The sequence below is a fragment of the Lygodium microphyllum genome, chromosome 27 (assembly GCF_053477565.2).
Source record: "Lygodium microphyllum isolate KBCC chromosome 27, Lygodium_microphyllum_v1.1.10, whole genome shotgun sequence".
NCBI lineage: Eukaryota > Viridiplantae > Streptophyta > Polypodiopsida > Schizaeales > Lygodiaceae > Lygodium > Lygodium microphyllum.
Window position 1 is genome coordinate 26520623 of NC_141161.1, and position 27401 is coordinate 26548023.

The window sequence follows — 27401 nt, forward strand, 5'->3', positions numbered from 1 at the left end:
GATTCTTCCTCTTGGAGCTCCAGAGGCGCAGAGCAACAATTCTACGGAGTAGGAGGCCCCCATAGCTCGGCTCACATAGACAGAGAGCAGTCACTGACTTTTTCACTAATACATGACAGAGTATGGCAGATACCACTACTACTGCCACACAACCTACAAGGGTACATCATCATTGGACCTCATCTTCTGTAGGTGTCCCTTTGGATAGAGTAGCGGCACTTAGGCGGTCTAGGCGCCCACGTCCACCCAGACGAAGGCCTAGACATCCACACCACAGACAAATTAAAGCCATCATTGAGCGCCACAGGAGACAGATGCCGAGACGCCTCAGACATGCAGAGATACACCTCCTTAGAGGACAAACGTCTCATTGATGGAGAGTTTTCCTTTTTCTACTTTCACTTTTAGATCATTGACATGTTTCCCTTTTATAGGACACTATTTCATTTTTTTAGTCTTATAGGCATGTTTTTCATCTTTTCTTGTTTTAGATGAGAAACACACCATCATTGTATGTATTTCTTTGGTCTCATAGGCCACATTGGCCTTCTAGAGACGTTAATATACTCTCTCTCTCTCTCTCTCTCTCTATGTTCACTCTTTGTCAGTCTTGGTCCCACGCTTCCGCATCACTGCACTCTGATAGAACATACATCTACATGTAGGTTTTGATGGAGAGAGAGAGCTGACACTAGTGCTTGCATAGTGAGTGACTCACATTGTTACTAACTTTCTCATGTCTTGGTGTATGGATTCCGTTTTCCAAGCATCTCTTTTCTTTTGAGTTCTTTTACAATGCTTCTCTTTTCTTCTCTCATGTTATGTGGTCTATTATAGTAGTTTTCTATCCTTCCATCATTACATCCACTTTTGACAGCCCTATGGTTGAAACTTGTAATTTCTATAGCAAAGAAGAGAAGAATAGTTGTCTCAAACTTGGGCTTCTCAAATCAAAGAGAAAGAGATTCCAATGCCAAAATTAGCTTTCTAAATGAGTTATCAACTGCTCCCTAATCCAATCTCATTCTTAATTAAGAGCTAATTAATGACTTGGTCATTAACCATAAGTGAGCTGCTTATTGGGTGAGGACCCTAAATCCTAGTTGTGCAAATGTTATCTAATACCTCTTTGGGTTTGAACATGAACTTTCTATGTAATTAATTCTAAGGTGCAAACTTTCAATCTAATGAAAGTTTCACATTGCACCTTGTTCCTTTTACCCTATCCTTAAATGGTATAGCCTACACGCTTGTCCATTGCATGCCCCAGTGTTGAATCCTTCATTGCTACTGCAATGATCAATGTGCCAAGAGCTAGGGGTACTTGAATTAGAAATCGTTTTTGATCAAAACATTTAAGTTCATTTCTCATTTTAATAACAATGTTCTTCATCTGTTGCACCTCTCACATGATTATCCAATGGCGAAAAAGGTGACAAGAATAAGGGAGACGATAGTTAGATGATATGCTAGGAGTAGCCGCCCTATTTTTGGAGATGTGGTGATCATTGTGTGGCTGTTCATGGCCATGATGGAGAAGGAGATGATCATTGTGTGGTTGTTCATGGCCATGATGGAGGAAGGGCTGCTATACCAATAGAGAAGGAGAAGACATGGAGCTTGTACAAGGGAAGAAGTAAGGTTTGTAAGGCTGCTTTTCAAGAGTATTTGTTGGTGTTTGAAAGTCAAAGACCCTACTTGCGGGTAGGAGGAAGATTTGTATTTTGAAGACTAGGTGAAGCTATGGGAGTGGAGTTATTGACTCCCTTGTGGGTGTCTCCCCTATGAGTATAAGTCCAAGGTTCCTTTGTTTAGTTTTGGAGTCCATGGCTTGTGTCCTTTAGAATGTTGATGTTACTTGTATACGAGCCGTGGATTGATAGTTGTGTATTTGTTGGTAAAGACTATGAATACAAGGGGGCAATTATGTTCTCGAAAGAGAGCATGGTTGTCTTCACCGTCCCTAATGTCATGTCAACTCCTTCAATATTCCCTCATGGTGTTATTAGTACCACATTCCTAACATAGTAGCTCGTAAAGGTAAACTCGCCCTTGTACAATAAAAGATTTTGATGTTCTCTCCCCACTCTTGAGCTACAAGAGGCCCATCTGATTTTGTACTGGTTCAATAACTATATGATCACACGTTAATTTCTCATATCTCTTGTTGAGGCGTTTCTATTTTGTTGCATAGTTTCTTGGGATCATACTTTATAGAGCATCACAAGGGCTTCTTTACACAGGAGGTGTTTCTATTTTGTTGCATAGTTTCTTGGGTTCATTCTTTATAGAGCATCACAAGGGCTTCTTTACACAGGAGGGGTTTTGAGAGCTCCTTTACTCATTGTGCCATCTTGAAATTTTAGGTATTATGGCTTCACGAAGTGAATGCCAAACATAATATGATATCTTTGGGTGATGATATTTTAATTCTAACCTCATGAGCATAATTGTGTGATGAATATCAATTGCTCTTTAGAAATGATAGTACGTAATTGTTTAGTTTCTGATAGTAGCATCAGCTTCTTCTATTAGTGCTTTTGATCTTTGTTTAGTGTATGATGTTTCTAACTTTTGTATATTGTAACATCTGTTGGCTTTTCCACAGCACTCCCACTTTCTTCGCTTTTCCCATTTGTGTATTTTATGGTAAGGTTTTCTTTGCAACATTTGGATACTGCAACCATATAATCATCCATTTGTTTTGTGATACTATATATTTTTGTTTACGATTCCACAAATAAGTGACCATGCTGTCAACTGATAACTGAAAATTTTGGATCCATTACAGGTCAGGGATTTTGGCATTGCAAAATCTGATACAAAGATAGGTTCATATGCTGGTTATTTAGGTGAGGAGAGGTTAATTTGACTCTCTAGAGATTTTATATTTTACTACATTTTGGTACCATACCATGTATTATGCTGTAGTTTCTAGTGAAGTGGACGTGTTACAACTGAAATGAAGACACTTGACTATGTTGCTTACTCCAAATATTCATTTTGCATTTAAATCTTCCATTACATAATTCCCACTTGGTACAAAATGGTTGGATTGTAATGAAGGTTGTAAGGCTTACTAAAGACACATAAACAAGGGGCTACATGGCTATTGTAGTCACATGGACCTGGTGGGGAGTAGCTATGTGACCCATCTAGTTTCAATCCTTTAAGTCATCTAGTGAAATGAAGGAGCTTAGGTTAGGACAAAGGACGATTCCATTTTTGGCATTATTTTTATGATCATGTTCATTGCCCATGTGTGTCTCTCTGCCTCATAGCCGCTTTCTTTGTTAGGAGTTCATGTGTACATTATCTTCTTGTTATGAGCCCTATCATTGAGTCAATGGGAACATTATGGTGCTATGATACTTTTAGATCATTTGTGGTTGGTTTGGTCATTTAGTCTGTTGTGGCTGGACACATCTTAGTCTGCACTTATGGTTGACTGTATACAAGCTAGTGCTTCCTTCTTTGTTGCCTTTTGGCCCAGACAACCTGTGGTGGACTGTTCCCTCTATCAGCAGTGTCCTCACTACAGCTACATAAAAGAACATGCAAGGGCTTTCCTTGTATTAGCCTTGTTTGTCATCGGTTTGAGTTTTCATCATTCTCTTTGTCAATTCTCTTCAATGTTTCTGCCTTTTGTTTATTTTTTCCTCTTCACTACCATTTTGACATGGTATCATCGCCATTTCTCATGGAGACCTGACATAGCTACCTTTCTTTTCAGTGCAGTCATCTGCATTTCCAGCCTGCATATTCATTGCCCAGCCTCTGGACATTATTGCCTAGCTTCATCTTGTCATTGGCAACCTGTGTGGCATCAATTTTGACCGTGTTTGGTGGTATCACAGGCCTCGATAGCTGTGTTTCCTGCTTTCACAGCATTCATCTGCAGTATTTCAAGTTGCAGGAGTCAGGTTGCAGCCAAATGCAGCCATAGTTGTGTTCTTCCTCAGTGCAGGTGGTAGCTGCTGCTGCTGGTGCTGTTTGTGTGTTTTTGACCCTGGAAGACCTTGGCTCTGCTTGCCCTTTGGTGGACAGCCACTGATTGCAGAGTTTAGGTGACAGATGGCAACATAATCATGAGAGGTTGGGTACCCGAAGCATTGTTCTATAATACTCTTGACTGACTTCCTGATGAGCTTCATCAATAGTGATGCATAATATTTCTTGATCTTAGGATAGAATGCAACACTAGATTTTGTCAGTGCAGCTAGTAGACATTTAAGCCCTGGCTTCGTGATGTATCACAATATTATTTCTCGTGCATTGACTTAGTAAGATACTCAAATATCATGCAAAATGTCATTCACTGTTTATTTTGTTCTTTGCTTTAGGGAGGGGGTTAGTATTTTTATAGTGGCCATTTTTGATACAGGTTCTGCACTTATGCTTGGGCGGTTCCTTACTTCGGCACCTTGGGGTATGGTGGCTGATAGATATGGTCGTAAACCTGTTCTGATTTCTGGTACCGCTTCAATGTAATTGGTGAATCTCTTTACTTGTGAGACCTGCTTTTGGGATTCTTTTCTTAAAGAATTACTGCATATTGAAAACCAGAATAGAGTGATTTGTTTGGAGGAAAAAAATTCTGTTGAAGATGGTCTGAGATGACTAAACACCAGTCTTAATGTGACTTGAAGTGATTCAATTGAATGATTTGCAACTTGTGGTTCTGCCTTCAAACAAAGTCAACAGTAAGAATAAATGTTTAATGCACGTTTTGGCCTGTGTACTACAGAGTTGTGTTCAACACACTGTTTGGCTTCAGCAAAAACTTCTGGTTGGCCCTTGTATCAAGATTTCTCCTTGGATTCTGTAATGGAATGCTAGGAACAGTAAGGGTAAGGGAATCTACATTCTTCCTTTCTGCTTATACGTATCTCTATGAATTCAAGCTAAAATTATGTGAAAAGGAATAAGAGTCTCCAAATATTAAAGCTATGACGCCTTGTTACTGTATGTGAATTTTGATGTGTGCTCTTGCATACTTTGTTTGATTGTCCTTTTCCCAATAGAACTATTTACTTTATTGTTTAAATAGACATTGACACATTTATTCCTTTGACTGTCCACCTGCAAGTTGGCAAGCACATATACAAGACAGTGTACAATTTAGAGCTCTTTTGTGGACTAAGTACTCATAACTCTGCTTATCCAACCCTGCTGTTCACTGCATGTCTTATGTGCACTGGAAGCCAAAGGAAAGCTTTCTCTGCATAAAATTATCCTTAAGTTGTGAAGGGGAAATTTTGAATGGTTGAATTCATCATATGTATGCATATGTAGATGCCTGATACTTTGTTTGTTCTTTTTGTTCTTTTTTTCCAATATATTGTCTGATATTGTCCCATCTTTGTGTCCAACTGTTGTACTAGACTCACCTGAGTCCTCTCCATATCTAGTCTCACAATATCCATCCTGATCACTTGGTTCACCTCTGGGTGATCGAGTCAAAATTTGGAAGTGCATCTATCCTCACTCCACGTAGGTTCAACCATGTGCATATCTGGGAATACCACCCATGTGTGTCTCCTTCTTTGTCTAACTATCTGGAGCATGCAAATTCCAAGCAGGGGCATCTTTGCTATGGGACCTTCCATAATCTCTGAATGTATGTCACTGCCTAGAAGAGGGCCTCTTTCACCATAGGTCTGGCACCCAACTCTGCTCTAATTATCTCCGAGGCTCTAATGATTTGCTTCAGATCATGCATGCTATCGTCGTGACTAATGGTCTCTCCATGAGCTGCTATCCATCCTAGAACTCTCTCTCCGTGGTCCATCAAGTGCTGCAAGTGGTTCTCTCCTGGTGTGATAAAGACTAGGTCTCCATTTCTTGGCTCCATTTAGTGTCAATGTGACCAATGACATTGCATAGGTCTTGAAATGTGACAGGCCTTTTCCTTCCATAAGGAATAATTTGAGCCATCCAACTTTTGACTCTTGGGTAAGGCCGGGGAGAATGACAATGCCAATGCAAGAAGAGAGAACGAGGTTGAGACCTTATGGCCATCAAAGTGGATTGAGAAGAGGTGGTAGAATATGGAGGAGAAGTTCCAAATAGATCCGTGCTGAAAAATAAACTTCAGATATCCTTCAAAGTGTAGAAGAGTGGAGCACTGCAGATTCGAGAATAGATGATCTCCAAACATGAAGTGTTTGACCTTTAGCTGCTGTCCAGACTAAAAACACAGCAACCAGCAGCTTTTCACAGCGAAAATGCAGCACCAGCAGTTGCTCCAGCAGGAAAATGCAGATTTCCAGCCTTTGTCAAAGGTCCACCATGCAGTCCAGGAGCATCGGAATGCAGTACTCCCAGCCTTTGTTAGATAACCAGCAAGATTTTGAGCAGCAAATCAGGTCTGTCCAGACCTAGGCAGGAGGAAAAACTCGAATAGTGTACAGGCAGTGGTCACAGACAGAAAGGACTGCAGAAAAAAGGGTTTGGGAAGATGCCTAATGCTGAGAAAAGTTGAAAACTGTGTGAAAAAAACAAGATGAAAGGGTGGAGAGGATGGACAAACAGCTGGAGAAGCAGGATGAAGGGCTGCAGGCTGTAAATGCAGCTGTGGTGAGGAGGAAGAAGCTAGTGAAGATGTGTAGCCTGCTTGCAGTGAATAGGCGATGATACCATGTGATAGATGGCAGTGAAACATAGTACCCCGAAATGGAACAGCCATTTCAGACTGAAAGGGAATGGGGAAATGCCGTTTCAGCATCCTGCAGCGGACGGGCAACCGGTTTTCAACCTCGCCCCCGTCTTCTGTGCAACTGTCTCCTTCTCTTACTCAAGCACATTTCCTCCTCCAGCTCTTAACTCCTCCTTGTCCCCCTTCTCGTCCTTGTCCTTCTTCCTTTCTCCTTTCTTTCTTCTTCTTCTTCCTCCTCCTTCCAGGTTCTTCCCCCTTCTTCTGTTTTTCTAAGTTCTTCTTCTTCCACCCTCCTCTATTTTTTTCCCTCCTCCTCCTTTTTCTTCAATCTTCTTTTATTTCTTAACTTCTTTGCGAATTCCTATTTGGCATTATCTTATTATGGCACTAGATCTATTTTGGAGGCACATCAATCCAATCAAGGGATACAAGAGTCCTCGGAGTCGGATGAGGAGATAGTGCATGGATCCTTAGAATCTGGACGGGCCATGACTTGTGGACTCTAGAGATTAGACTCATGATACCTCAGGAATTAGGAGTCATTAATCATTTTATCATTACAATTGCTAGTTACCAGTCACCGGTGGCATTACACATGTCACATGCACATGATGATATCATGATTGTTTATTGATGTTGATAGTTATTACTTAGTAGTTACTCGTACTTGGTGCCTATTGGACTTTGGACAGATTATTCACATCACACAATTACATGTATCATGATTTTACTTATTATGCATCTTGGTTTTACCATTCTTGATATTAGTTTTTAGATGATTCATAAGTCATAAATTATAATTTATTTTATTGTTTAAAGTTTTGAAAACTGTGTCTTAAAAGTTGTCACTTGTGATACGTGTAATGAAAAAAAGTTTTGTATAAAATTTGGATACATGTTATTCTAGGATTGATATATTTACATATCCATGTAATAACATATTTATTTTAGTGTACAATTTGAAACTCTATTTCTTTGTTTCTCAAATTTGGCCAAAACTCCAAAACTTTAGTTTTTTTTCTTTTTCTTTTTCTTGTTTTCAAAACTCTCTCGTACAATGTAGTGAAAGAGGGACACTTGAGCAAGAAGAGATGATGAAGGCAATGAAGAGAGAATTTAACTAACTACTAGATGAAAGTTGAATACAATGATTGGCCCCTCCATGTGCCATAGCATATAGTTGTAGTGAGGATGCTAGAAGTGAGAAGGTAGGAAGTGATAATGTTCAATTGACAGGTTTGCCTATAAATAGGCAAAAAGCCCTGAAAATAATATTGGGTAATGTAACCCTAAAAAAATCCTAAAAATACTCTTGGGTAACCCTAAAAATCAAGCATCATATTTTTGCTTCTCAAGCAAAGCAAATTGCCATAATTAAGATGACCAAACTGAGCATGCCATAACTCGGTGTTATCCACAATGGTGGTATAAACCTGTAATGCATCCTCTAATGCTTTCCTCTCATATAAATTATGTTGATTGAGGCCATTGTACAATGTACCGATGACAATGAGGGCATCCCCATCCCTATAGTCATTTGGTGTTGGGCAGATGATGCAAACATGTGTGCAAATTGAAACGATTGTTGGTTGACTAGGTGAGTAATACATTGGCTGTCCGTAGGCTTTTCGGGCTATGTGATGGGGGAGATGTTGTGAAACGGACTCTCGGGGCAGATTTTGAGGCTGTTGTGAGATGAGGCGGACTAGATAGTTGGTCAAGGTTTGATTGTAGGTTGCAATGTGGTAGATAGACCAGGCTTGGAGAGAACGCAACAACTTGTTGTATGCTTGACAGGTGCTTCGATGGGGATATGGAGAGAACACAACAAACTGTTGGTTGTAGGTGCAAGGTTGACAAATAGATCAATACACGTGTGTTGATGTCATGGGAAGTAGGCAGTAGATTTGATGGGATTGAAGTATGTTGCGGGACAAGTTGGAGACGCAATTGGTATGTGAGAGAGTGGCTGAGCCCAAGGCTCAATGGCAGCAACATCTTACAAGTTGATTGGTGGCGGTTGAGAAGAGGTATGGCTTTAATACCATTGCCAGGTTATTTTTTTAGTAGCACACACACACTTGTACATACTCACAGTGAACAAGTGAACAACAAGAGAGAATAGAGTGCTGGAAGGTCAGAGCCAGTATGTGAGAATGATATGAAAGTACAATCCCTAAGGTACTAAGTACCATAGCCACCATTGACGGGTGTTCATATGAGGAAAAACCTTTCTCTAGCTAGAAGATAAAAAGCGATGTGGATAAGGGAGTGTTCACACTAGAACTTAGGAGGACCATTTAAGTGTAACATTTGGACCATTTTGATTAGCAAGTGGGGGCAATCATCTGTGGTATAAGTTCCAACCCAAAATATTTTTTATAGAGGGAAAGAAAGAAAGATGTATTTGTCTCCCAAAAGGCAGAATGGTCTATGAGACAAAGACATGAGTATATCTGACCATGTCTTCTTGCCTCAAGAACAACAATGAAAATGAAAAATGACCGCAAGTATAGGCTACCATTATGTACAAAATGATCTCTCTTGATGATGATTCAACTAATCTCTAGGATCCCACGTTGATCAGTAGGACTCTCTAGAAAAACTTTACACTATATGTATGCATGTGTGTGTGTGTGTGTATAGAGAAAGAAAGACAAAAAGAAAGATATATCAATGTCTTTTGATATCGAAATCGGCCTATGAGACAAAAGCATGTACAATGTTGGTCATTACTAGATATTTGTGATATGTTAAAAGATAGTCAACGATATACTATGAAAAGAAGCTCAGGTAATGTACAAAACAAAATAGTGATACGATGGGAGGATGAGGTAGTACATGTCTAGTTGTGTGGTTGAATGACATCCCTATATCTAGTTCCACCTAGTCAAGATTGGTGGATAGAGTATGTCATATATCTTGGATGAAATAGTACGAGTGTAGTATCTAGATTGGCCCTCAACTCTATCAACTATTGCTCATCTCACCAACGAATCTCCCTCATCTCTCTTTGAAGTAGCATTTGTGTCTGATACCCTTATAGCTAGTGTGTTGCTTCTGATCTCGTCGGCTCTCTGGGCTGTCACCTGTCTTTGTGTGGGTGCTATGTATGTGGTCAATGTTTGGAAGAAATCGGTGAGCTACGAGTGATGTCCCTCTCTTTGTGTAGTGCTAGCCTATAGTAGTGATGTGGAGAGCCTTTGAATCTCAACTAGGAACTGATCCATGTGGTGTTGGTATGGGGACTCCATGACTATTCTAAGGGAGGTGCCTCCTCTAAATAGCAGGAGGTACCCAGTTTGGACAATGCTATTGTGCTGCATTTGCAGATGTAGTGCTCCTCAATCTCTATCTCCTTTTGGTACAATCTACAAATCTATTCAGCTTGGGGGATGTGGGCTATTCTCTTGGTCTTAATCTCAAGATGATGAGAGGATACCCTGATGTGGCAATGGCTACGCATCTCTCATGTGACATGCATACATCTAGGCATCAAGGTCTCTCAATAAAGCCATCTGTGGTAGTCTTCATGAAGTCGTCTTTATAGTACGACATCTTTAGAGAAAGGGGCTGCCTAGGTGAAATCCATGTATGTTGTATGTATGATTCATAGAGATTGTGCCACATGACCTAGTTCCTCTACGTGGGAGAGCTATATAAAGGGGGAGTCATGCAGTCTGCCGCCCACCAACTTGCCAATCCCGCCTGTAGCGCCGCCTGTAGTTTGTTTGCCTCCAACAGCTTTGCTTGCTTGCAGCGGCCACCCTCCACTCATAGCAGCTCCATTTGCTCATGGAGAGCTCCGCCAATCCTGCAACAACTCCGCCAGTTGTTCTAGCAGCTCCTACTGCCACATCAGTGTTCTTCCAGTTAGTCCTCAGTTGCCACATGTATATATTATTATTTTATTTAGAAAATTAGAGCCAAAGAAAAGGGTTTTTTTCGCCCAACAAGTGCTTTAGTGCACAAATTGTAGAAATTTGAAGGCATTTGGGTTAGCAAATTTGACGCTTTTGTATTTTTGGCAGACATTGGTATATGTACTGAAGTTTCAGTCTGAAATTGATTGAAATCTTTCACATTGGATGATCAAATTTTGAGGCTTTTGTGTTTTTAGTGCTATTGAGCACTCTTATCATTGCGCATCGTGTTGCTTGTTGAAATCTAAAAAATTTCAGCACATCGAGATAGTAGTGGTTAAGTGTGACACAATTTAGTTGATAAGAGCTTGGCATTTATTGTAATCTCTAGAAATTTGCAAATTTCCAAGTCGGGCCAGCTTTTGTTATCGCTTTTGTACATTTGGAAGAGAGACATTTATCATGGCAAATCAAGGACAGAGTGATGTCTTCACTTATGTATCAAAGAGAATAGATTGGATGGCAACAACTATTCTTTGTGGTCCTTCATGATGAAGAATGTGCTTGTTGCAAAAAATCTTTGGGATTATGTCAGTGGGGAAGAAGCCCGTCTTGGTGATATGGCAATTGCAACTCCTCCACAAGGAGGTTGTGGTCAAAGGCAAGCTCCCGTTTTGCCACCACCCCAAAGAATAGCTACACAGAAGGCTTGGGATACTAGGGATGCCCAAGCATTGTCGTTGATTGCATTTTTAGTTTAGCGGTCTATAATCTTGCATATTCGGTCTGCTGCTACTTCACGAGTAGCATGGCTCACACTTGAGCATATGTTGGGAAAAATGAAACTAGCATTTCTTTCTTGAAGGAGCTTGAAAATGTGAAGATGAAAGAAGGTAACGTTATGCAAGATCACCTTAATAAAATTCAAGATTTGTATGAGCAGTTGATAAATGTAGATGAGTATTATTTTGATGCTTAGATGATCTCTACGACTATGAACTCTTTGTCACCTTCTTGTTTGGCCTTTCATATGGCATTGAATCTTACAATGCAAATTTCTATGCAACCACTTATTTTTCTTCAGCTGGTTAGCTTATTGTTGAAAGAAAAGCAAACAAGGAAGAATAGTGGGGTGGATGTTGTACCTTCTGAACAGGCTTTTATGGCAAGACAGAAGGGCAAGGACAATCAGTCCAAGAATGCTTCGCAGAGTTTTGGAAGCTCAAGCACTTCACAAAACAACAAGAAGGAGGGGGACATACAAGCCAAGAAGGGTAAGTGTCATTACTATAAAAAACTAGGTCATTATATTACAAAATGCAAGAAATGCATTGCCAAGGAGAAAATGGAGTTTGGGATATCAGTTTTAGATGCACCTTCTACTGCTACTGCCATAAAGTCTGCATCATTCGCCATTGATCGTGACTATTGTTTTTATACTTGCAGTTATGTTTCTTCTGGGGCAGATAGAGCATTTAGCTCTACAGAGAATGCTAGCACATGGTTCTTTGATAGTGGTGCTTCTAAGCACATTATATCCCGTAGGGATTTGTTTGCCTCTGTTATTGCAGCTCCTATTGGCAAATCAATGCAATGTGTCAACAATGCATCTTATACTATAAGAGGACTTGGAGAGATTGTTTGAAAGCCATTGATCTCTCTACTCTTTGTTTGTAGGATGCCTTATATTTGCTAGGGATAAAGAAGAATTTGCTGTCCATTTCTTCTTTAGCAAAATGTGGAATGCAAGTCATGTTTGATGATGATAAACACGTGGTCAGGGATAAGAAATTCTTGACTTTGATACTCATTGGCACATTATGTCATGGACTTTATGCGTTAGATGCTTACTTGGTTGATTAGTCAGTTTATTTGGTATCTACTCTTACTCTTGCTATGTCACAGATAGACTTATGGCATGCTCATATGGGGCATGTGAACTATATGGTAGTTTGATGCTAATGTAGTGTACTCAGATGTTGGAGGGCTTACTTCTCTTGGAGAGACCTATTGAGCACATTTTTGAGGGATGCATTTTGGGAAAAATGCACCGGTTTCCTTTTCCTCGTGATGTTGCTTTTAAAGCTATGGCTAGGTTGCAAATTGTGTATTTAGATGTTGTGCACCCATGCAGACAAAGTCATTGGGTGGTGGTTATTACTTTGTCACCTTCGTCGATGACTTTACACGTTTTTGTTGGGTTTATTCATTGGTGAAAAAGTTATGAAGTGTATGGGGTTAGCTAATAATTTGATGCATTTAGTGTAGCGCCTAAATGGCCATCTCCTTGGTCTAGTTTTGTGCTTCAGTATAGTTCATGTGGGAACCAAGGGTTTGTTTTCAGTAGTAGGATATTGAAAGGTGTGCTTTATTAGTTAATTTTGTTAGGCCAAGATGGCCCTTTATTCTTATAGAGAGTTGTTTGACTTTGTTAGGCCAAGAGGGCCTTTTATTTTGTAGTGAAATGGTTTATCTCATGAGACCAAGAGGGCCATGTGGAAAATCAATCTGGCTCTTAGATTAAGACTCTCCATTCGGATGGAGGGGGGGAATATGTCTTTCTTGCTGAATAATTTTTTGAAGCAAAAAGACATTGCGCATCAATATACTACTACATATACTCCACAATAGAATGGGGTTGCAAAAATGAAGAATTAGTCACTGATGGAGATGGCTAGATGTATGCTGAAAGCTAAAAAATTGCCACATGGACTTTGGATGGAAGCAATTATGTGTGTTTGTCACATTTTGATTAGGTGCCCTACTCAGTTGGTCACTTTCGTACTTTTGGGTGTTTGGCATATGCTCATTTTTCCAAAGTATTGAGAAAACTGTTGGGCAATAAGGTTGTCAAGTGCATATTTTTGGGGTACAGTAGTGAAAGCAAAGGGTACAGATTGTACGATCCTATTTCCAAGAAAGTTTTTGTGAGTAGAGATGTGATTTTTGATGAAAAATCATAATTATTACTTGCTAGTTATGATACATATCAAGTTGCAAATGATGTGTTTGAAGGGTTGCTGCCTATTTCTTTTGGTGATATAGCTGGAGCTTCAATAAATGAACAAAATGTTCAGCCAGTTGCTCCATTAAATAATGTAGAAATTCAGCCTATGGCTGATCTGCATATTCAGCAAGATGTTGAGGTTCATCAAGAGCATGTATAGAATTGGGAAGCTAGACATATACCTAGATGGTACTTGCACACACTACAAGAGAGTCGTTTAGATTCTCCTATTGTTGGTCTACTCGAAGACAAATAGGTTTGCATGATTATGCTAATGCTATGGAGTTTGTTATTGCAGCAAACACACTTGATGATGATGAGCTTGATTCTTTTGAGAATGCACAACAGAGTGTGCATTGGATGGTAGCAATTCAAGCTGAATATGTTTCTATCATGAAGAATCAAACATGGGATTTAGTTACACTACATGTTGGAAAGAAAGCCATTGGTACTAAATGGGTCTATAAGCTGAAATGAAAAGTGGATGGATCCATTGATAAGTACAAGGCCATACTTATAGTAAAAGGCTATGCACAAACGAAAGGCATTGATTATGAGGAGACATTTGCTCCTACATCCTGTATGACCATTATCAGGTGTATGGTTGCATTGGTTGTCCACTATGGATTGTGCACCGGCTAGATATTAATACTGTATTTTTACATGGGAAACTTAAGGAAGAAGTGTATGCTCAACAGCCCATGGGTTTTGTAGTTGAAAGATCTAAACACTTATATGCAAGCTGAAAAAGGCTTTGTATGATTTAAAGCAAGCTCCACGAGCTTGGTATGCCAAAATTGATGCCTTCTTACTCAGCCAAGCGTTCATTAACAGCCCATTAGAGTCTACTCTTTATGTTTGCAAAGAGGGGGGATCCTTGTTGATCATTTGTCTTTATGTGGATGATATTTTGCTCACAGGGACACATGGTCGAATTTCAGCATTTAAGAAAAAATTGCAGCAAACCTTTGATATGTCAGACTTGGAGCCTTTGTATTTTATTTGGGCATTCGGTTTATTCATGATACTAGAGGCATTGGATTGTCACAGTCTAGATATATTGGTAAACTCCTTGAGAGATTTGGCTTCTAGGATTGCAAGCCAGTAAGCACACCGGTGGAGATTGAACTTAAGCTATCTTTGCATGATGACAGTGATATGTTTGACATTCATACATATGCCCCAATAGTAGGATGCCTCATTTATTTATGCAACACAAAGTTAGATATTTAGTTTGCAGTTTTAGCCTTGAGCAGATATATGCACAGTCCACAAATGTCACATTGGCAAGCTGTGAAGTGTATTCTCTGTTACTTGCAGGGTAATAGGACTCTTGGATTGCTTTATGCCAAAGGGGAGCCAATGCATTTATATGCTTATAGTGATTCCGATTGGGTTGGAGATTTTGATTCTAGTCACTCTACAAGCGGAAATTGTTTCTTTTTTGGCTCTCCTTGCGTTTCTTGGCTTAGTAAGAAACAATCCACTGTTGCCATATCATCCTATGAAGTTGAATACAAGGCAACTTTCACTACTACAGTTGAATGTGTATGGTTGAGACGTTTGTTGGCTGATCTTGATGTATCTGTCATGGAACCCACTCCTTTGTTTAGTGATAGTTAGAGTGTCATTCGGTGGCACGAGACCTAGTGTTTCATACATGCAGGAAACACATTGAGATACATTATCACTTTGTCAGAGAGAGGCTACGTGTAGGGGATATCAGCCTTGTCTATTGTCCTATCAACAACAATGTGGCATATATCTTCACCAAAGCTCTTCCTTGTGATAAATTTGAAGCATTTCGCAATGCTTTAAATTTAATCTCCTTTGGTGGATGATCCTTGCATGCTAATCATTTATCACTCCAGGGGGTCTGTTGGGTTTTGCTCATGCCTATGCTTACACAAGAGTGCTGGTGATCCGCACGTAGGACAGTGTGGTACTTTTACCCTTTGTAAGAGAGGTTTTTTCCCCTAGCCACATTATTCTTTATTTGTGTATTTATATTACACAATTTAGTCACTTACTGCACATTACATATCGTTGTATGAATACACTTTAAGCCACTTACACAACCCTAAAGTCTAAGGGTTGTACTTTGTACTTTGTATTACACATTTTTCAGTCAATCAAGTGTCGACAAGTGACCACACACACACAGACACACACACACACACACACACACTCTCTCTCTCTCTACTATTTGTACACTCTCCCAAGTTGAGCTGCTGCTGTTTTTCTCTAACAGGTAGTAGCAAGTTTTGGCCATTTTTAGCCAGCTACCTAAGAAGGCTTCTATTGCAGGCAACATCTCCAATAGGGAGAGTAGGAGCTCGAATCTTCTCTCCCCTCCCTCTCCCTCTCTCTCTCTCTCTCTCTCTCTCTCTCTTTTTTCGTAAAAGGTAATTGTATTAATTACAAAAAAAGGTATAAGTTACATGATTACATGATTACAAAATACACGAGGGCCCTAGGCCAACGTGTGTAAAATCCCAGTACTAATCCACAAAAAAGGTTACACAAATCATGGCAAAGATCTCTCTCTCTCTCTCTCTCTCTCTCTCTCTCTCTCTCGTCCTGAGAATGTAGTCGTGATCAGAGAATGTGCCATGAGCAGTCGTGAGTAGTGACAAAATACTCTCGTTCTCTCTCGTTGATCTGAACGAATGCTTTGCGACAATAATGCGTGTGATAGTAAGCTGTAATGTTGTAAGACTCGGCGACAGTAATGTTATAATGCTCTTGTAATGCTTTGCAACAGTAAGCTCTACTAGAATAATGTGACAATAATGATTGTGTGCAATGAGCAGTAATGCATACGGCAAAAAGCTGTAATGTTGTAAGGCTTGGCGACAGGAATGTTGTAATGCTCTTTGACTGACGGGATAGTGTATGTCTGTAGGGATGCACTTGCAGTGACTGACGAGAATGTCTACAATGTGAAAGACAAAAATACTGCCATGATACTTTGAGTGCTGCAGTGATTGCTTATGTCACAATGACAGTTTGTGCTACAACCACAGGCTTGATAGGTTATCTCAAGATAAGGAGATGACAGCATATGGATCCCATTCGCTAACATTAAGAAGGGCTCATGGATTAGCTATATTCAATGGCTTATTGAGATGGTCGGGAGCGGATGCTTTCACTTGTTGGAATAGCAAAAAGCGAGCCAGCATTGTGGATTATGTAATGGGCTCGCCAACGTTAATTCCAGGAATTAAGCATTTTGAGATATCTGATAAGCTGATGAGTCTAGCAGCCGACCATGCAATCCTAAAATTCACCCTAGCATGTGGTTAAATACAAGAAACATGCACATAGGTATACCCTTTTCTGCAAAGCTTTTGACACAGTGCCACGTGCAAGACTCATGCAGAGGTTGCAAATGATTGGGGTCCTAGAGGAGATGCAGTGGTGTATTTATACATTGTATGAGATAGTGAAATGTAGAGTATGAGTGCCTGGAGGCATAACAGACTCAATGTCTAGCATGGTTGGTGTAAAGCAAGGTTGTCCGCTCTCTCCTTTGCTGTTTGGATTGTGCATTGACGAGATTTCAGATTACATACAAAGATGGGGTGGTATGGGAGCCAACTTGGCTGGGATATTGATATCAATTTGTTATATACAGATGATATTGTTCTTATCTCCAATTGACCCGAGGGGCTATAGTGCCATCTAGATGTAGTGCATGTGTTTTGTGAAGAGAAAGGCCTCAAGGTTAATCTTGGAAAGACTAAAATTGTGGACTTTAACACCTCAGTAGCTTGGTTGACACGCTCAGAGCATCACTTTATATATGACGGTCAGTTTGTGGAAATGGTTAGATAATATGTATACCTTAGGGTCACTTTCAAAGGGCCATAGTTTTCATGGAAGGAGACTTTAGAGGCTAGGCACGGGCATATATAGCTTTGGGCACTCTATAGCGATAGTGTACAGGAGCCCTATATCAAATTGTGGCTCTTCGACACTTTAGTTATGCCCACACTACTCTATGGAGCAGCCATTTGGGCCCAAGCCTTTATCATACTAGACGGACATCTCTCATGGATTGTAATGGACCTGAAGCACAACATTATGATGGCTGGGAACATATGGAGAGACTGCTGGTCATGATGATAGCATGTATGATAAGGGAGAAAGCCTTAGTACCACAAGAGATCATTCGAGCAAAATTGGGTGCAGCACCCATGGTAGTGGAGGCAATATTCCAGGCAATCACTTTCCTCCAGAGGATATGGCAGCTCTCTAAAGACCGATACCCTAGGCTAGCTCTGGAGTCTTCAAGACAGCTTGCAATATCACACTGTTGGTATGCACACATGAGCCCGTGGCTGAACTTGCATGGCATGAATATAGACAGATTGCCACTGTTTGATTACAATCTTGATTGTCCCACTTTGAGTCTCTGTCATTAAGAGTTGAATAGAGTGATCAAAGCAGACATCACTAAAGTGGAGATAAAGAGGACTTGGTCCAAGCCCCCTTTCCCATTAGGCACGAAGATGGCACAATACCATTGTTACTTCTTGTAGCTTTCCCATGATGGTTTCATAGTGAGGCGGAGATATATGGATGCTCAACTTTCTCACGGTCTTCAAGTTGCTATTGGACAGATCCACATATCATCACATCAGCGGATGATTGAGACAAGTCGATGGAGCCGTGTTGCAATAAATAAGAGGATGTGCTAGCTTTGTGGATGGGAGGCAAAGATAGAGGAACACTACATTTGTAGATGCATTGTATACTATGATATCCAAGGTTGCTACTATTGCCTCTTTAAGGAGGGCTTTGGACCATTGAGACGGGTGATGGACTATGAGGACTAGAGATGTCTAGGCCTTTTCTTATTGAAGCTCCAATGGTGCAGAGCATCATTGTTACGGGATCGGAGGCAACCCCAGTCACATCCACCTCTCTAGAGAGCAGTTACAGACTTTTTCAGTATAGCTAACGCCTCGACCATTGCCACCTTAGACACTACATCTCCTACTTATAGGCACCATGGAGGGACATCATCAGGTAGCATCACAGTAGACAGTGCTACAACATTATGCAAAGCATGACGCCCTAAGGTACCTGCTTGGCAACGTAGGCATGCTCATATATGACACATTCACGTCATGATTGCTCCTTACAGACGAAGATTACCACGTCGAGCAGTTAGGGGTAGCTTGCAAAGTCTTGGTGGATTCCATACACTAAGAGGGAGATATTCTATATTCTTTTTAGTTTCTCAGTTTTTCATATTCTTCATTTTCCATTTCGATTTATCATGTAGACGTAGACATAATTTTGTTTTCTTCTCTAATGAGAGATGATGACGCCAGTTGTATTAGTTCCATTGTGGTCTTATAGAGACATTAATAGATCTTTCTTTCTTTCTTTCTTCTCCTTTGCAAGGTTCTCAGCTATTTACAATAGATTTCAGCCATGGAAGGTGGAGAGCAGAGGATTTGTTGATGTAAACCCTAATTTGCAGTAGAAATTAGGGTTTAGCAGCCACCTCGGGTCCCATTGAAGGCTAGTACTTGAAAGTAGCAGCTAGAATTTGAGGAATTGCTAGAGATTCGAGAAGCCAGCCATCCTAAAAAGAGATGGGGCTAGATTTGACCAACCAAGGGTAAATTAGACGTCAATCCATTGTTGATCAAGGGGCAAACTGATAAGGAGATTTGCTGGCCATTTTTGAGAGCAAGAGGTATTGGAAATTGAAGGAGATTGGAGCCAAATCTCAGTATGCTTCATCAAGTATTAATAGAAGAAGCTAAAGAAATACCACAAGGGGTGTCGATTTTGGGGTCAATTAGGAGGGTACTATCCAATATTTGATAAGTAACATTTGTATTGCAGTTATGTGAATTTTATGCTTGTTGTAATTAGTGCTTAATCAGGTTATTCACCACCCTATTCAAGAAAGCAAGCTAGTTTCATGGTTACATTACTAAGACATTATCAATTCCCATGACTTGGTGGACCTTTGGCACATGATTGGAAGTTTGAAGCTTTGCTTTGGTGCTGAATTTGTAACCAGCTAAGCATTATAGTAAGAATGCATTTTTACATTGAAATGGTATTAAGCACTGTTGATCTCTCTTAGTCTGAAAATTCACACAAGTGTTGGGGGAAATACAATGTCTATTCTTAGACAAGGCACCCAGCATGGGTAGCAAGCTGATAATATTGGTGTAAACTACACTGTAGATTCTTCTAAGCCTCTTAAAGTAGATGACTAGCAAGTGGAAGATGATTTAATGACCAATTTAAGGATCAAAGGAGGACAGCAGCTGAAATGTTTGTGAAATTGGCAAATGATCCTTGGCTATGCGTATTTCAACTCCCCAAAGGAGAATAGCAAAGGCAAAAAGAGAAAATAAGTTTCAAGACCTTTGGGATAGCAAGATGTATTGAGGGAAGAGCCAATGCAACAATATGATGTTCCAAATAAGGGTAATGAGCATAAGCAAATGATCCTAGTGGGGCAATTGATGTATATGCAAGGCCAACTTGGAAGTGCCAATCCAATGCTTTTTATGGATAGCGAGGTATGCATGTTAATGTGGGTCACAAGAAGGGGTATTTTGGTAGTAGTTTGGTATTCCAAGTAATGGTTGGTAATGCTTCAACCATGGGGATGCAAGGACCAAATGAACTTGGTATGCACCTACCTATGCATGGTACACAAAGCCCAATGTATCCGGATATGGCAAATGGATTACAAAATTCTATGTATGTAATGTTGGCATGATACTTGGGGTTCAAGGTGGCATGTTTGGCAATGCATATATATGCAGCCCATTGTGTTTGGGATTCATGGTATCAATGTTGGTCATGTAAATGCTCCTTGTATTGTTGTTGTTGTGAGGATATTGCAGCCGATGTACCATTTTTGGTAGCAACGTGAAAGTTCCAAGGATCTTTGTGGTGTAAGGGAGAAAAGCTGAGAACCTAGTGTTGGTTTTGGGGTAAGTGAAGTTAAAGGTAAAGTTTCCATGTGTTTCTTGGTAAAGTCTCAAAACTCTTTCACCTATTGGTGGATGCAAATGGATGGAGGAGTGTGACATGGTAGATTAACCTTAGTGATGTACCTTACCTTGATGTGTTTCAGTTTGGAGCGGTGGATTGGGCTCATTCAAGTTCGGGAGAGTAAGAGAGGGTTCAAAGTATTGCTTGATGCTCAAGGGGAAGGTTGCATCTCCACTCCCCTAGTGATGGACAGCTCACTCGAATGTAGTGAGTTTTAATCCAGGATATGGTATGCTGACAATATTTTTGCCATTGGAAACACTATTTTGTATATCGGTCATAGTGAGTTGAAATGCAAATGTATATGGTTTATACCTAGGCTCTAAAACTATACATTTGTAGGGCTACTGGTATGTATGGAGTACATGGAATGTACATTTGGATGTGATGTGCATTTGTAAGGCATGTATTGAACACATGGATGGTATGCAATGTACATTCATAGGTGATGCAAGAGAAGTATATTTGCATGAGTTACATGTGGCTTGTAGCTGATTTATGCTTTACATGAGTATCATGTGGTACATCAATTCTATTAGGCATTGTTTGTGCTTAGTTTATGCATTACTTCGTCTTGGTGGCCAACACAATGTTGGGTTTGGGCACTTGTATGCATTCTTGATGGTTTTGACACTCGAATGCATTCTTGATGGTTTTGACAGTGGTTATGATTTATATTTGTGGATTGTAATTGGTTTAAGTGGCTAGAATTTCAGACATGCAGAGGGCATGAGCATGGTTAAGCAATAGGTGCACATGTTGTTTGACTATGATGCCAACATATATTCCTAGTAGTGGCAGCGAATGCTATTGACAAAATTGTAGTGCAATTGGGGATGATTGCAAGGATTTCAAGGGGGAGGTTTGTCACTGGGACGTGAATTTTTGATGCTTTGCTTGGCATTTGGGCTTGGACATTAATTAAGTTGTGCATATGTGAGGTGCATATGTGTGATGTGTAAGTCGATTAAGTCACAATGACAAGCCTAGCACCCTGAGATGTTAGTGGGCATCAAAGGTAGAAGCTGTAATCAGTTATACTAGTCAAGTACTAGGTGATGCCTAGTGTCAGTTTGGCCTAGGGTATTTAATTAGCCATTAAATGTTAGTGGTGATGTTAGGAGCTGGGCATTTATTAATTAATTAATGCTAGTTTAGGGGGGTTAATTAGTACTCAAGAACACTTGGGGGTCAAAATGGCCTATCCAATTTAAATGTGGATAGGCGCATTTAACTTTGTGGGCAAAGACAAGGGCTGAGATTAATTTTCAGAATAGTTAATTCTGAAAATTAATTTAAATGGCTCAAAAATCCATTTAGAAGGCTACTAAGTGGCAAAACAAGTTGTCACTTGCAAAACTTTCCCATGCAAGTGAAGGTAAGGCTATTAGAGGCTGGTGGAAGGTCATTCCATCCATTTAGTGGATTGTGGAGGTTGAGAGAGGTGAGAGTGCAGTCCAAGCATGTACCAACAGATTTTGGCCATTTCAAGCCAGCTAGGAAGGTTCCTATTGCAAGCAACAACTCCAACAAGGAGGGTAGGAGCCAAAGATTCCATTTGGGGCTGGGTGACATCCATTTGAGGCCTCTAGGTTGTTGGGTACAGCAAGTGTGCTAGGAAGGCTTTTTTGTTTTTGTGTTTATCTATGGTGTTATGATGCTCTGACTCATGTGGTTGATCTAGTCAAAACAGATATTTCAAGGAGGGTGGGTTGTGTTTTCATCATAGTTATGCGAAATGGCCTGAAATTGGCACTTAGGAATGGATGAAATGCTGAAATGGGATCAAACCCTCTTGAAACGCATTTCCTACTCTCAACTGTTTCGTAATCTGAAAATGGTGCCACGTGGTGTTTCTGGCCAAACCCAAAACGTTTTCGGGACATAAAAAGTGTACATGGAATAGGATGCAATGTCGATGCCAAAAATTGAAGTTTGTGCCCCTTTTAAGAAAAGATAAATCTATTTTAGGCCATGAATGTGCTGTTTTGAGTGTTGATCAAGTGAAATTGGATCAGCCATTTCAATCACAACCTTTTACAAGCAAAAAGGGATCCACTCTTTCAATAATGACCTTTCATAAAAGCAAAATTACGATTCTTCCACATGCAAACATTAAAAATGAAGAACTAAAATAAGGATTGTGGCCACGATTTGGTTCCAAATACAGTCCATCAATCAAGGCAAACACTTATGACCATTAACTGTGACCAACAGAGAATCTGATCTTATTGCTTCATTAACATCTTCCAACTTATAACTGTAACTAGGATTTCATGTAACCCTCGTCTTCCCTTGTTGATTTGACATTCCTGTTTGTGTTTCGCACCCTTTGAAAATTCCCATTCCCTTCCCGTTCCAAAGTTTCCCTCAACTATAGTTCTTGGGTGTTTATTTTACTTGCAGGTTTTGCAGTTTCGTAGAGTCTGTGGGTCTCTTATCCATTCCATTTTCAATCCAAGATTTATCTGTTATACAGGTGGTAATTTTGCTGTAGAAAAGGGATTAGTGATAGGTGTTGTTGTGCCTCCTCAAGGTGATTGGTTCATATTGTATATGCCTGGAACAAGCAAGTATTTTTGTGGATGCATCGCATGGTTTGTTTGGCTTGATCTTGCCTTGTTCCTAGCTTGGTATAAACTTTTGAGTCTGGATGCCTTGCCATGTTTTGAGACAGGGTTTAGTTTCTATATCTGAGTGTGCATTTTCTCTTTTGTGAAGTGGGTTGTTTTCTTTCTGCTTATTAATGAATGTGGCTTTTGCTAGGCCTATGCATCTGAAATTTGCAGTGAGGAGCAGCAGGCAGTGGGGCTGTCAATGGTAAATCGCAAGCAATGTTAAGATTTTCTGGGGTATAAATACTTGACTGGCTAATACTCTAGTGCATGCTTGATGTTGTTGTAATAGGTGGGGACAATGTGGGGGGTTGGATTGATAATTGGTCCTGCCATTGGAGGATACTTAGCTCAGGTCAAAACTACCTTTAATCAAAATTCCCTTCTCATTGAAGCTCATGTTTATGTCTGGACATATTTTTAGTATGCAAAGTTCGAAATGTTTACATTATAAAAGGTTTTTGCAAGAATGTGCTGAAAAAGAACCATATTTAGGGTTTTTAAAGGTAAAAGAAGCTTCTGTTGATTTTTAGAAAGAAAAAACAGATGATATATTACACGTGTCAGAAGTCAATTTGACCTGTGAGACCACAATGATTATAACTGAGCCATGGTCTCTCTTTTTATCATAGATATAACCAAATGAACCAAAGTATTGAAAACAAAATTTGTACAAAGGGCCAGTAGCTGTGCCATTGTCTAGGTAATGTCCAACATGTGATTGTAGAGGATAGATCTTGACAGAATTGATACCATCTATTGAAGTGACCTGTCTCAGAAGTTTCCTACCATTATGAGAGATGATGACCCCTCTATGCTAATGTCAGTATCTAGAAGTAGCTAAAGTGAAGCTTTGATCCCAATTTGTGAGAGTATAGCTAGTAACTGATGGCTGCCTAGGATGGGATTTTCTTTTTCCCAAATTTTAGAATATTGAAACTTTGAAGGCATAGTGTCGGAGGCCTGTGAATTTGCAGGTGTCTCTTTGCTCTTTCAACATCTCTGAACAACATTTGTTCCCACTTACAAGAGGAGGGGGCAAGTTCCACTAAGGTCACAAATCATTCATTCTTCTGTTCATTTATGGAGGTGCGTTTACCAACATACAAAGTTCTCATAACAGTTGCTAAATTTATGCATCCTTTGGTTTGGAAGTGTACCAAAGGGTGGAGAAGCCTGAGAGGATCACCATCCTCTTGTATGAGGAGACCTAGGGTCTTGTATCTTGGGCGTACAATAACGACCACTTGGAATTGCAAGGTAGCTGGTCCATCCCAAGCTTCTTGCACAATGGCTTGGGTCACTAAGAGAAGACCAGCTTCCAGATATGAGGATTTTCAGGGACATTCCTACCACATCACAGGTTTGCACTAAGCATCATGCACACCCTGGACTTAAGTCTGATAGATTGGACTGCATGACATTGTCAAAGAACATAGTTTATATCCAACATGGTTACCTGGTACATTTGAGCAATGCGATGCATAGTTTCTATCCAACATGATTACCTGGTACATTTCAACAATGTGATGCATGGAGGACATAAACCAGCATCATGCTTCCACACTTCAGACACTTGCTCATTTATGGAAAGAGATCACACACCCTCACCGGCAGGTTGGGAGAGACTATAGGGTGATAGAGTGCATTGAGGAGGAGGAGAGAGGCTTGGTTTTCCATTTGGAAGTCAGACATTTTCTTTCATCTAGGATTCCTGTGATAATTTCACATTATAGACCACCAGATTGGTTATTCTTGTGACCTTGCACTAGACATCCTCCCTGGAGTGACGGAAGGTATCTATTCTCTGTATTCATCTTTTTACTATTGGAGACGATGTTTTGTATATTTCCCTATAATGAATACACCCAAGATGACAATGGTTCACAGACTTGAGGTATTGATGGTGCATTATGATGAGTTGTTTGGTAGAGAAGGCATGTTTATATGGGTCTAAACAATCCCTGTCTATTGCATGCTTTGCTGGAGACTTATCTTTTTGTTTTACTGTGGTGGGGCGGGGGGGTTTAGATGGCAAGGAGTGTTCAGCTTTCTACATAGATTCTGGTGCAGGTTCTAAGACAGTTTCCAAGTATTCCTAGGTGACATTGTTTTAGTTGATTTAACATGAGATTCAGTAGCTCTCCATACAGAAGGCATCCTTATATTGGACTAAACAACTCCTTTCTTTTGTGTGATTTTCTTGAGACTCCACTGCTTTGTTTTACTCATAGGGAGGAAGATTTAGATTGCTGAAGTAGATACAAGCAATGGGTTAGTGTAGCAAGGGGCTAAGTTGATGGAAAAATTTGTCGATGAAGATGGCAAAGGTATTGTGGTGTTTTCTAGGCAGCTTGTCTGTCAGAGTCATGAATTATCCAATAAACCTTCCTCACTCTAGACATCACAAATAAAATGGAAATTAGGATGGGTCAGAGACTGTATTAGATTTGCAGCAGGTCCAAAGGAGGGAATGGATCAAAGTATAGAGCCTTTCCCATGTATTATCTTAAGTCAAATGGTTGGATGTCATTCACTCCAGGAAACATTGGGGAAGTTTCTGGGAAATTTCTAAAGGATGTGAGAACAGAGGATCGAGGTACAGCTGGGATTCAGTAGACAGTGTGAGAGTGAGAGACAGAGTTGAAGCACGACACCCAAGAGAATAGCCTGAATGAGTGTAACCTGAAAGTACAAAGTACAACCCTTAAACCTTAGGGTTGTAGGGGGTGTTCACACCCGACACATACTAAGTGCCCAAATGTGTGTAACATAAGCACATAAGTACATACGACAATAAGACCATAAGTCTGGGGGAAAAAACCTCTCCTATCGAGAGTAAAAAGTGCCCCAGTGTCCTACTGATCACCGACACTCCCATATGAGCGTAGGCGTAAGTAAGGCGTGAGTCAAATACCCAACAAAACCCCCTGGAGTGAAGAGTGATCAAGAGTACAAGGATCATCCGCCACCAAAGGATATCAAATTTAAAGCATCTCGAAATGCTTCAAATTTGTCACGAGGAAGAGCTTTGGTGAAGATGTCTTCCACATTACTGGTGGTAGGACAATAGACAAGGCTGATATCACCTGCATGTAGCCTCTCTCTGACAAAGTGATAGTGAATCTCAATGTGTTTCGTGCGAGCATGAAACACTGGGTTCCGTGCCACTGCAATGGCACTCTGACTGTTAGTGAATAAAGGAGTAGGCTCAGTAACAGATACATCCAAATCAGCTAGCAAGCGTCTAAGCCATATGCATTCAACTGTGGTAGTGAAAGCTGCCTTGTATTCAGCTTCACATGACGATGTGGCAACAGTGGATTGTTTCTTGCTAAGCCAAGAAATGCAAGAAGAGCCAAGAAAGAAACAATTGCCACTAGTGGAGTGACGTGTATCATAATCACCAGCCCAATTAGAATCACTGTAAGCATGTACTGCAGTGGTTCCCCCTTGGCATAAAGCAACCCAAGAGAACGAGTACCCTGCAAGTAGCGAAAAACACGCTTGACAGCTTGCCAATGTGACATACGTGGCTGATGCATATACCTGCTCAAAGCTGAAACTGCAAACTGTATGTCCGGCCTAGTATTGCATAGATAGATAAGACATCCAACTGCAGAAGCATATGTATGTATATCAAACAAATCACTATCATCATGTAATGACAGTTTCAGTCCAGGTTCCATGGGAGTACAAACTGGCTTGCGATCCTGTAAGCCAAACTTCTCAAGAAGCTGCCCAATATACCTTGACTGTGATAGCCCAATACCTCGAGTATTATGTATGAATTGGATGCCCAAGTAGTAATGCAAAACTCCCAAGTCAGACATGTCAAAAGTTTGCTGCAAATTTTGTTTGAATGCTGAAATCTGATCAGCATGTGTTCCAGTGAGCAAAAGGTCATCAACATAAAGACATAAAATCAGCATAGATCCCCCTTCTTTACATACGTAAAGGGTAGACTCAGATGAGCTGTTTAGAAACCCCTGACCAAGCAAGAAAGCATCTATTTTTTCATACCAAGCTCTAGGAGCTTGTTTCAAACCATATAGTGCCTTTTTGAGCTTGCATACCAAATGTTCTGAGCCTTCAACTGCAAAACCAATGGGCTGCTATACATAAACTTCCTCCTGAAGTTCCCCATGTAAAAATGCAGTCTTGATATCCAGCTGATGTACTGTCCAACCATAATGTGCAGCCAAAGCAATCATAGACCT

General features: G+C 40.3%; 1 protein-coding gene across 2 annotated transcripts in view; it reads left to right on the forward strand.

Moving 5' to 3' along the window:
* The window catches only part of LOC148012158 (protein ZINC INDUCED FACILITATOR-LIKE 1-like), a 93971-nt gene that overhangs the window by 17066 nt on the left and 49504 nt on the right, over positions 1-27401 (forward strand). For both annotated transcript variants that reach the window (XM_087669402.1, XM_087669400.1), the window contains exons 2-7: positions 2609-2649; positions 2792-2852; positions 4385-4487; positions 4748-4850; positions 23333-23386; positions 23474-23536. In XM_087669402.1, the coding sequence (XP_087525528.1) occupies positions 2609-2649; positions 2792-2852; positions 4385-4487; positions 4748-4850; positions 23333-23386; positions 23474-23536 (425 nt within the window). The remainder of the gene's footprint in view (positions 1-2608; positions 2650-2791; positions 2853-4384; positions 4488-4747; positions 4851-23332; positions 23387-23473; positions 23537-27401) is intronic.